The sequence below is a fragment of the Astatotilapia calliptera genome, chromosome 20, assembly GCF_900246225.1.
Source record: "Astatotilapia calliptera chromosome 20, fAstCal1.2, whole genome shotgun sequence".
In the NCBI taxonomy this organism is placed as follows: Eukaryota; Metazoa; Chordata; class Actinopteri; order Cichliformes; family Cichlidae; genus Astatotilapia; species Astatotilapia calliptera.
Window position 1 is genome coordinate 24,488,123 of NC_039321.1, and position 12,188 is coordinate 24,500,310.

At 39.2% G+C, this 12,188-nt stretch overlaps 1 protein-coding gene across 1 annotated transcript; it reads left to right on the forward strand.

Annotated features, from left to right (window-relative positions):
- Positions 1-7,267: 7,267 nt before the first annotated feature.
- LOC113013664 (transcription factor HES-2-like) lies at positions 7,268-8,564 on the forward strand. Its single transcript, XM_026154747.1, has 3 exons — positions 7,268-7,409; positions 7,520-7,703; positions 7,814-8,564. Exons 1-3 carry the CDS (start codon positions 7,320-7,322, stop codon positions 8,137-8,139), a joined length of 600 nt encoding a protein of 199 aa, XP_026010532.1. The 5' UTR covers positions 7,268-7,319; the 3' UTR covers positions 8,140-8,564.
- Positions 8,565-12,188: the final 3,624 nt, after the last annotated feature.

Below are 12,188 nucleotides of genomic sequence, written 5' to 3' on the forward strand. Positions count from 1 at the left end.
TATTTTGTTAATAAGGTCACTGCCGTCAGGTCAAATATTTCTCCATCATCCTCCCAGTATCACACTGACACTTTGCTTACCTCTGATACCTGGTCCTCTTTTACTCCCGTTACCTTACAGGACATCAGTGCTTTCTTGGTCATATGAAACTGACTTCAAGCCACCTTGATGTACTTTCTCCATCATTTTTCATTAGTGTGTTTGACTCTATTGGCCACTGTATTCTGGAAATTATTAATACTTCTCTTTATACTGGCTCAGTTCCCAGCTATTTTAAACAAGCTATTGTTGAATCAATATTAAAGAAAACAAATTTGGACCCATCTCTTCCAAGCAGTTACAGGCCAATATCAAAATTACCATTGGTGTCAAAGATATTGGAAAAAACAGTTGCAGAACAACTTAACAACTTTTTGGAAAAGAACAATGTTCTGGACATTTTCCGCTCTCCACTGAACCTGCTTTACTTAAAGAGTCTAGTGACATTCTGATGGCAGCAGACTTTGGAGAGTACTCCGTTCTGGTTATGTTGGATCTCACCTCTGCTTTTGATACTGTTGATCACAGCATCATGATAAATAGGCTGAAGGACTTGTTTGGGATTACTGGTGTTGTTTTAAAATGATTTATGTCTAATCTATCTGAGAGATCTTTTACTGTTTGTATGAATCATGTGTTGTCTGAAACATTAGTTCTGCCTTCTGGGGTACCTCAAAGATCTGTTTTAGGTCCGATTCTCTTTTTTTGCTGTATATACTCCCTCTAGGCCAAATTATCAGACATCACAATAATATTTCTTATCATCTCTATGCTGATGACATTCAGTTATACTGTTCTTTCAAAACTTCTGAGTTTTACAAATTGTCGTGTTTAAATAATTGTCTGTCAGAAATCAAACAATGGTTAAATGACAGTTTCCTCCAGTTAAATGCAGATAAAACAGAAACCTTGATTATTGCACCTGATCACATGCTCTCAGAAATTAAGCAGCATATCAGTTTTTTTAGACCCTTCATTTCAGCCGAGTCTCAGAAACTTAGGTGTTATATTTGACAGTTCAATGTCTCTTGAGAAACACTTTAAACAACTTGTCCGGAACTGTTTTTATCATCTAAGAAACATTTCTAAACTCAGACTACTGGTGTCAAAGGCAGAACTTGAGATGATTACTCATGCTTTTATCTCTTCTCGTTTGGCATATTGTAATAGTCTTTTTACTGGTCTCAATAAATCAGCTCTGGATCGCCTTCAGACCGTACAGAATGCTGCGGCAAAACTTTTAACTGGCACAAACAAGAGCTCACACATTACTCCAGCTTTGGCTTCTCTTCATTGGTTGCCAGTAAATTTTAGGGTTCATTTTAAAATTTTAGTTGTAACTTTTAGAGCTCGGCACGGTGAAGCTCCCCAATATATCTCTGACCTGTTGAAACCTCATGCTTCATCTCGAGCACTTAGATCATCAGGTCAGAGGTTACTGGTGGTCCCACGTACTAGGTTTAAAACACGTGGGGATTGGGCTTTTCAGGCACTGGCACCAAGGTTGTGGAACTCTCTGCCGTTGTATTTACGCTGTCTGGACTCCACTGACTCCTTTAAAAAGCAGCTGAAGACATTTTTATACAAAAGAGCTTTTAATTGATTTTTTCACTGCTTTATATTATTTTATTTCTATTTCTGATTTTACTGTGAAGCACTTTGTGATTTTTATCTGTGAAATGTGCTATATAAATAAATTTTACTTACTTACTTACTTACTACAAGTTGGTGGTGATAAGAAGCAGTGTGTAAGCTAGGGCTCTGAAGTTTTTTCATAACAATATGTTGAATGGAAAATATGAGCCTTTTCAGTTGAATTCAACTCTATTGAAATTGGGTTGAAAAACTTTCTTTTAACAAGAAACCCAAACACACAATCTGAAGGATCTCTGATTACATCAGACAGTAGTTATGCAACCAGGATTTTAAAAATGTCAAAACATGTAAACCAGACACACAAACCAAATGAAAGTGCTCATCTCTTAAAGCTGAAAGCATTATTCATCATATCTGTGTATATGGCACTTGAATAAAACCAGTTCTAGTTAATTGACAATTCACTGTGCTATCCACAAATGTGCATATTAAAGCTTAATGATGCAAGAAGAAGCTATGCAAAGAACATAATCCAGAAATGCTGCCATCTTCTCTGAGTTGAACCTCATTTAAAATTAACTCCGGCAAAGTAGAAAACTCTTCTGTGGTCAGACAAATCTGAATTTGAAATCTATCCAGCTTGTTATCAGTACTCATTTCAAAAGCCTGCATAATGCTGATGATGGTATAAGAGTGCACTGTGCATCTGGAAAGGCACCATCAGTTGTGAAAGATGTACATGCAAGCTCTAGAGCAACATATTCTCCAATCCAGAAGAAGCCTTCTTTAAGGAAGGCTTCACATATTTCAGCAAGACAATGCCTTACCACATGCAGCATCTATTACAACAGAATGGCTTTGTACTTGAAGAGTCCAGGTGCTGAACTATCCTGCCTGCAGTCCAGACTTTTCACTAATGGAAAACATTTGGAGCATCATGAAATGATAAGCATGACAAAGTAGACACAGGACTCCTGAGAACCTAAAACACTATATCAGACAAGACTGGGACAACACTGCTTTCCCAGATGTTCAGCAGCTTTTTCCCCCTTAGTTCCCAGATGTTTACAGACTGTTGCTCAAAGAAGAGTGGATACTACACAGTGGCAAACTGTGACAACGGTTTTGAGATGTGTTGCTTCAATCAATTTTAAAACGATTAAATATTTTTCTTAAATTGATACATGTTACACATGTAAAGATTTGAGTTTTAAAATGTAGGCTTATGAGATCTTCAGATCATTGCATTCTGTTCTTATTTACTTTTTACACAGCTTCCCAATTTTTGAAACTGAGTTACCATCATTGTCTATGCTATTGTCTCGCATCCCCCCCAAAACCGTTCTACTTTGATGTGTCTTGTATTGAGAAGGACTCACACAGAATTCAATTCGTGGTTGGAGTCTGGCTGGCAAGTTAAGTCTAAGGTGTAAGCTTTCTATTTTCAAACATTTAAGCTCAGTTTCCTGTATTGGACGGTACCAAAAATGCCACAGATATATAAAATCAAACACCTAGCCATACAATGTGGCTACATTTCTGAAAAAAATAGTTCATTTTAAAGAGATCATTGAGTTGGAATGTGATTTTTCCCATGGCTGCGCAGCTGCTGTGTAGTGTAGGTGACCCATACTTCAGTCATATAATGTGAATTCTACTAAAAACTACAAAGACTATAGGGGGATGGTAAAAGAAAATTAGATGGTTTAAACATCGTCATGGTGTTAACACCATACTAAAAGTTTACAGTAAGTGTGCAATGCAGATAACTTAGTTTACCAAATGGCAAACAGTAAAGCCCATAATAATTTTTTACAAAGCCAAAGTCAGTCCACAGTTTGTTTGTGTCTTATCTGTTGGAAAATGCAAGCTATTGAATGTACCAGGTTGTCATATCATGTCAAACAAAGGACACAGTCAAGGAATTAGAATTATTAAATATTTGACATTTCAATTGAATCAAATATTTATTTCACCAGCCTTCATCTGGAATGGCATTTTTGTTTAAGCTTTCAGGGGGAAAAAAAGAAGAAATAATGATAAATACACCAGTGCTGATATGCTTTTAAGAAAAAAAAACATCAACTGAAATGTTTGTCTTATGTCTCTCATGAGTCTGGCACAGATCATCACAGTATCACAACAACAAAAGTCAGTTCTTGTTTGAGCCAAAACAGAAGGGTACTCTAGTCTTTTTGTTTTTTGTGGTACTTTGTAGATCAAAATAAGACTCATTGCTTCTGCTACGCCTTGTGACCTCTTGGTCTTGCCATCACTTTGCTGTGGCTTGCTTTTTGTAAAACCTTGCACTGTGACAACTGGGAAAGGCTGGAGCCCCCTGGACTGGATAAATGTTTAGGAAAATGGATGGATGTTTGTAATTTCTAAGCAGTTTCTGCTTATATATCTGTACTATGTGTATAAATAGCTTAATAATTGATTACAATCAGATTTTTGACTGTTATAATCAAATTTGTATGAAACATGCTTTACAAAGATTTCTATGTCTCATCTTAAACACATTTAGTATAATTTAAAAAATCATATGTTTTATTTTCTTAGCTAAATGTACAATACAGATTTGTGGGAGATTTTTCTAACAGAATTAATGTGGAGCCAAACATTAGTGACCATGGAAAGGGCATATTTTAAAATAAAAACAAACAAAAAGATGATATTTTATATATAGCCTAATTGTCGTCTTTAATGTTTCTGCACATTTTGAGTATTTATATTATATTCATATATATTGTTTATTGCGATTACTTCTCGCCTTTCTTTTAGTACCGACGTGGGACAATACTCTAATTTCGTTGTACAATTGCACAAAGTATGATCGTGCAATGACAATAAAGAGTTCAGTTTGTCAATGAAAGAATGGAAACTGGCAGAAAAAAACGATTATTGGATGTCTTTTTTTTGTAGCATTTCACGAAAATATGTATTTTTGAGCTTGCCGTTATGTATTTGGTATATAAATTTTCAGTCTACTTTAGGCTACATAGAATAAAATATTTTTTTTTGTTTGTTTGTTTTTTGTTTTTTTGCTCCGTACACAAAGGTCAGTCCTGAGTCTAGCAGATGCTTTCGTGTCATGTGGATAATGGTAGCGTAGAATTTGGTTTGGGTCGCCAAACATCGTTTAGGGTGCAGTCGCGATTTGAAGTCTGGAAAATCTCCAAGTCTGGAAATTTTCATGTGGCTCCATGAAGTGGAGACGATCACCTTTGGCAGAGCAGAGTCCTTCGACGCATTTGGTTTTACGCCTCAGTGCGCTTCAGCTCCATCTGTCTGAACGCTTTGGCTCGTGTCAGTCTCATGCCGTTTATACAACCAAATTCTATTAAATCTCATAAGCAAACTCAGCGATTAGGATTTTAAAGATGTTTTCTTTAGATGCACAGGATAGCTCTTTGCCGTTTCATCTCTTCATCCAGATTGTACCTTGTCCACAATTATACTGAAGATGTTATAATTGGTATACTTATTGATTTATTTCCGCGGTAATAAACAATTTGACAGTTTATTTCATTTGGTTGAGTTGAAGAAATGAAATGGGGATTTAAATACCTAGTTTTACTGGAAACAAACAAACAAAACAAATTATGTGCATCTCCCACACAGTTGCTGTAAAACTTTGAGTGACTCCACTTTTCTGTACACCCTTCAACAAAGGATCACTGTGCCCTAATCGTGCACAGATGGATACCCACGCTGAAACCAAAACAAAAAAGGGTCCCAACCGAAGCCTTTCCTGGACTTTTTTTTTCGTCTTATCGCGAAGTGCCAGTTCCCATACTGGACTTGGTGGCGGTTATTTGAGGCCCCATGGGGCAGGGCGCGTGCAAAACCGTGCATGTGTAATGCTTGACAAAAGAGGAAGGTTAAATCCCTGAAGCTATAGAGAAGAGCAGATTGCAGTCGATGGGACAGCGTATCCTTGTCTAAATTATGAGTTTGTTGTGCGGTATATCTGGTTTCGCGTGCGTAAAAATTTACTTCAGTGTGATGCACATGTCTCGCTCCTTCTTGTTTCCTTGGAAATTCCCTGCGCAAAATGTATCCATAAAACTCCAAGGTGCTTCAATGACATTAAACATCAAAAGATCAATAACTAAATTTATTTGACATCATTTAAAACAGAGAGCGTTTATATGCATTTTTGCAGTTTTGTCTATTTTTTATTATGAACTCCTAGTTCTGAGTATTCTAGATGTTTTCTCCCTTTTCTACTCATCATGCCGTTTTAACTTGACTGTTACAAAAATACAACAATTGCACCATTGCGGTCATGTCCCCCTCCCCCACCACAGCCACCTGCCTCGCAAAAAATGAGAAAAAAAAGAGACAAAACAAGAGTGAAGCACATTTATGGCGAGAGGACACATGATCGGGAGCAGGGGCTGGGATGCTGATGCGAGAGTGGTGCAGCAGCGGCAGACGGGGGAGGGTGCATAGAGACGGGAGACGAGAAAGGCGGGGGTGAGGTGGGGTGGGGGGTCCCATCTGTTGCTCCGATCGTGGCGCGTGCCGAACGCGTGAATCCTACTGGCAGCTCATAGGCCTGAGAAACTGACACTCTTTAAAACAGCATTTAAATAAAAGCTGTTTAAAGTTCTGGAGGTTGATGTTATATGTGTCACAGTTATCGTTTACAGATTGCATTATTCTTGTATTTACATAATTTGTAGGGAATACTTAACATTTCCATAATTCATAATTCAAAATTCATATTTAAGTGCAACGATTCGTGGGAGTATTTATCAATTTTTTTCAATTCTTCCTTTAAACATGTGTATTGTATTGCACATGTATTGCACGGCTATGATATGCGATCTTATATTGCACATACACGCCTCATTTTGCTTGCATTGCGAGCTGTCCGTCACCTCCCCCACTGCTACAGGTAAACACCGTGTTGTCGATATTGGAAGCAGTCTGCTGAGGGTCCAGAAGCAGATGTTAATCCATACATGGCTTGGCTTGGGTATCTGGTTTATTAATTTTGGAATAGATTAGTCCTCCCCTCAAATTCATTCATCTAGCTCCTTTTTGTTTTGTTGTGGCGGGAACGAAACCATAAATAAACGCACGGTATTAATTTTCATTATGCAGGATGTTTTTGTGTGTGTGTTTTTTTAATCTAACTTGTAATTGTTCATTTATAGCTGTTTAACTTTGATGGGTCTTATAAAAACATGCTGACTTTACTTGTAGGAAGTGCTTAATACAAACATAAACAAAATGATACATAGGCAACTTTTAATAATTAAAGTTATTAACTAACAACGTCACGAAAAGAACAATGATACACCGTAGATAATTACAATGGCGGTTGTCTGCCTAAGAAAAAAACAAGTTTTCATACCCTGCACTTGTAATTTGATCTTGGATAGACGTTGAAGCCTTAAATATTAAATGCAGTAAAACGCAGCAGCATCACGAAACTCCGCATACCAACATACAGACGCGGGGGGCCAGATGGTCCAGACAGGATTTCTACTCGTCTCCCAAGGGCCTCGCCCCCTGTGTCATGCCCCCGCTGCAATGGCTTGTGTTCCCTCCCCTCTGACGCTCCGGCTCCACATAAATAGGAAGCTCGCCAGCTCAGCGGCACACTTCAGCTCAGCCGCTCAGGAAGCAAGCATCTCCCGTCAAAAGCACAACAAGAAAACGCAAACAGAATGAGTCCCAGCTTCACTACTGAGGCCAGCCAGCCTCTCCCTGCAAGGTCCACCGTGGCCCAGAGAAAACAAGCCAACGAACTTAGAAAGGTAAGGAGAAGACGAACCACTACGCAGCTGTTTGTTTTGTTTCTGGAAATGTGTTCTGCGTTAACCCTATCGGTACAGCCTAGTAACAGTGTTGAAATTATTTTTTGTAGACTCTTAAACCCCTGCTGGAGAAGAGAAGACGAGCTCGCATCAATGACAGTCTCAATCATTTGAAGAGCCTGATTTTGCCCCTTGTTGGCAAAGATAACGCACGCTACTCCAAGCTGGAAAAAGCGGACATTCTGGAAATGACAGTCCGCTTCCTCAGAGATCTTCCTTCCACCCCAGTCAAAGGTGAGCATTATCTCTACGACATGCATAGCACACTGTTGTCCTCCAAGTTTTTAACACCCTTCTTGTGAAAATCCCAGCCACTGATCAAATATCTCCTGTCCTCTCTCCAGACTCCGCAGACAGTTACAGAGAAGGTTACAAAGCTTGCCTCCAGCGTGTTTCCGCGCTGCTTCCCAAAAGTCTGGATCAGGACGCGTGCCAACGGGTGCACGACTTCGTCCAGCAGTCCATGTCTGCCACCGTCACTCCAACCTGCCTGAACTGCTGTGCCCAGAGCTCCAGGACTTTACCTCAGATCCAAGAGAAAATTATGAGCCTCAAATCCAGCTTCACCTACAGGCTGGAGACTCAGCACCGCAGCAGCAGCGCAGTGGCTCCAAGCAGAGCGCAGGCAGACCAGCAGGCTGTCAGCGCTGCTACGTGGAGACCTTGGTAGATTAGATGGACAGTTATCTCACGCCTGTTTATTTTGTGCTGTTTACTATTTGTACTAAATCAGTGGTAGTTTTAGTGAGTACGGTGAAGAAGAATTGTTGGAGCTGTATATAAGTTTAAGTCATTTTGCGTTTAATGCTAGAAGACTCGAGCACAGATATCAAAGAAACTGAAGGTTTTGAACTTAAAAAAATGCAATCCTCTTTGGGGTTTCAGAGTTACGGGTTGTAGACAACACTTTTGTAAACCCCACGGGTTATTTTGTTTGAGGTTTGCACGGTTGACTTAAATGTATTTTGGTCTGTGCAACAGAATAGTCAGTAAACACTATGTGTTAACTAGGATGATATATTATTTATGTACGACAAGACACGTTTTATGACATTTCTGTTTTGTCAATGACAAAATATTTTCAATAAAAGTATGCTCGACAAAGATGTTTATGGTGTTTGATCGTTTTTGTTGCGGTGATTGAAGGACCTCAAATTTATCACTGACCCTGGATGCCTTAATGAGACGATTCTGGGTGAAATGAAAGAAGAAAAAAGGCGCGCAAACGCACAAAGCCACAGGTCATCCAGAGCCCATTGATGCTGCTGAGCAGCTGCTCTATTGTTGCTGATGTAAGGCGCCGCTCTAGATGCCGCCAAATCTTTGGGAAGAAGTACTGGTTGTGTCACAGGAAACACACTGCTGAGATTACTGTGGGAGTAACAACAGACTAGACTACTCCAAAAAAAAAAGAAAAAAAAAATTATATATATATATATATATATATATATATATATATATATATATATATATATATATATATATATATATATATATATATGTGTGTGTGTGTGTGTGTGTGTGTGTGTGTGCAGTGTATGTCTTGTATTGCTTTTAAATAATGTATAACCTTATTACAGAAAAACCATGAAACACCTTTTGCAGAAAACGCACTTGGTGTGACATATAGATGGTAGATGTAATCCCCGTGCTTTATCTACATTCAGTTTGTGAAAAGAGCAAGCCGTTTATAATTATGTTTTATTCAGATACAAATAATAATATAAGAGGTTTTACAAAATCTTGCAGAAATCATATTGTGTAGAAATTTTGTTAGACCTGCCTGAGCTCAAAATGAGGAAAATTCGGAATCTAAGAGGAATTATTAAGTTAACTAAAAATTTGTTTTCAACCAATATGGTGACAGCGCATAACCTAAAGCATCAATGTGTCTTTTTAAAAAAGAACCCCTAATACTGATTTTAACAATTGGAATATGAACTTATTATTTCATCTATTTTTCCCCATAAATGGTGACTTTGAAAAATGTTTACCTTTTGTATTTTGGTCTCAGACTTGGAAAGACTCGGGTGTTTTCTCTATTTTCTTATAATATATCAGAGAAAACCTCTCAGTTGTTTCACCTGAACTATTATGCTGTTTCTCCATTTCATAGCCTTGAGCTACATCCATGAGTGTTAAAATCTGATTTGATGATAAATTATTTTGACACAAAGTGAATCATGGGGCAGTATGGTGGGGCAGCATGGTGGGGCAGCGGTTAGCATTGATGCTTCACTTCAAGAAGGTCCTGAGTTTGACTCCACCAGCCAGCGGGAACCCTCCTGTGTGGAGTTTGCATGTTCTCCTTGTGATTGCGAGTATTCTCTCTGGGTACTGGGTACTCCGGATTCTCTCTGGGCGTGGTTTTAGCTCAGTCAGATGAGCAGGCAACCACATGCCTCATGGCTGAAAGCAGAGGGCCTAGGTTTGAGTGCGAACCCTGGCCCTTTGCCGCATGTCTTCCCCTCTCTTTTTCTCTCACAGCTCCACCCAGTGCTTCCTGCATAAGTTCTCTAATGACTCTGCTATAGTTGACCTCATCATTGATGGGGATGACAGGGAGTACAGAGAACTGACCATGGGTTTTGTGGACTGGTGCCAGCAGAACTGCCTCCAGATCAACAATAGAAAAACCACGGAGCTGGTGGTAGATTCCCACAGGCACAAACATCCTCCACTGCAACCACTAAACAGCTGTACATTCAGGTTGTAGATAGCTGCAGGTACCTTGGTGTTCATCTGAACAATAAACTGGACTGGATTCACAATTCAGATGCTCTCTACAGAAACGGGCAGAGCAGGCTGTACCTGTGTCTTCTGAGGTGAAAGACCCACTCCTGAAGACCTATGACTCTGTGGTGGTCTCAGCCATCTTTTACGGTGTGGTGTGCTGGGGCAGCAGCATCTCTGCTGGGAACAGGAAGAGACTGAACAGGCAAATCTGGAGGGCCAGCTCTGTTCTAGGATGCCCTCTGGACTCAGTGGAGGTGGTGAGCGACAGGAGAATGGTGGATGAGCTGTCATCCTTGTTGGACATTTCCCACCCAATGCGGGAGACTCCAACAGCACTGAGCAGCTCCTTCAGTGGCAGGCTGCGGCGCTCACGATGTGGGACGGAGAGATTTCACAGGTTTTTCTTTCCAACTGCTGTCAGACTCCACAACATGGTCTCTGCAGATGACCACACACGTGCGGACAGACAGACACACACATCCAATACACCATGATAGCCTTCGCCCAGTCTGCCTTATGTGCTATATTACTAAGTGCAATTTCCTTGATACGACATAGTATTTTATTCTATTTTATCTTATTCTATTTATTTTTTTTGTAAATTTTTTGCTGCTCTTAAATTGTACTGTCCACTTTCTGCTGTAACCAAAAAAAATTCCCACGTGTGGGACTAATAAAGATTTATCTTATCTTACTCCAGGTCTTTCCCAAAGTCCAAAAGACATGCCAGTCTCATTTTCATGGCTAGAAAATGAGACTGGCATAAAGAGCAAAAAGGTGACCTTTTATACTATAACTTTTTTTGATCAACCACCTATCCCTTATGATGATACAGCCCTTGAAGGTTTAACCAAAATGTGCTTTTCTACAGTGACTTATCATAAAACAGATAAAACATCTATGTATTGTCCTTGTTTCTGTCACAATTAGTCACTGATATTATATCGGTGCAGTTTCGGTACACTGATACTTAAACTTGGTTATAGAAAGAAACCAAGAGAGACTCTGGCTTTAATAATGGATTGGATTTATATAGCGCTTTTCAAGGCACCCAAAGCACTTTACAATGCCACTATTCATTCACTCTGGTGGAGGCAAGCTACGGTTGTATATCGTAAAAGTGATTTGTTTCCAGTTTTTAACAGAGCTTAAATTTACTTCCCAGTGCTGAGAACTCAATCTGGCTATGTTTCATGTTTAAACAATTATGAAGGCTCAAAATTTCAAAAGAATTCAAAAAGGAGTTTTAATCTATCTCTATGAGCTTTGGGGGGCTGGAACATGTGATATATTTATAGTATGATGATAAAATTTGGCGCACTTTCAATAAACACATTGATGTTTACAAAAATGGTCAAATACACTTGATAAAGTCCAAAAATTACAACTTGCTGATTTGGAGGGGGTTATATGGGAGGCTCATTGAATTTCCATGGAATTACTCATTTGGTGAGCAAAAGCAAAGACTTTTGCTTAACATTAGGAAGTAAATGTTTTGCCATTTTGCATAACCAAAAGAAAAACATGTGGCCAGTTCTGACATCCCGTTCTGATCAAACTTGTACATAAAAATAGAGAATGAATTCTGCTCTGCCATTAAATATCTAGCATTTCTAATTTATGTAGATGTTAGGCAGCACTTACCAGCACCAGCCAGTCATCAGTATATGCCTGCAATTCGCATAAATACTCTTTGCTTTCAAACGAAATGCACTAAATGGACATTATTGTGAACATTGCTGTGAACAGCTCCATCATGTCAGTCATAGAGTTAGATCCATATGTATTTGGACACTGATACAATGATAGTGTTTTTGCAATGATCCCTCTTTGCACTACCACAGTACATTTTACATGAAAACATTAAGATGTGATTGGAGTTCAGATTTTCAGCTTTAATAAAGGAAATGGGTACGTCTCTGCTGACCCCTCACATCCTGGACATACACTGCTCAAACTGCTGCCTTCAAACAGGCGCTCCAG

What these genes read in the sequence shown, in the direction of transcription:
- LOC113013664 (XM_026154747.1), top strand. Translation starts at nt 7,320, where the DNA reads ATGAGTCCCAGCTTCACTACTGAGGCCAGCCAGCCTCTCCCTGCAAGG. An exon ending in AAGCCAACGAACTTAGAAAG is followed by an intron (nt 7,410 to 7,519) that starts GTAAGGAGAAGA and finishes TATTTTTTGTAG; the next exon opens with ACTCTTAAACCCCTGCTGGA. An exon ending in TCCTTCCACCCCAGTCAAAG is followed by an intron (nt 7,704 to 7,813) that starts GTGAGCATTATC and finishes TCCTCTCTCCAG; the next exon opens with ACTCCGCAGACAGTTACAGA.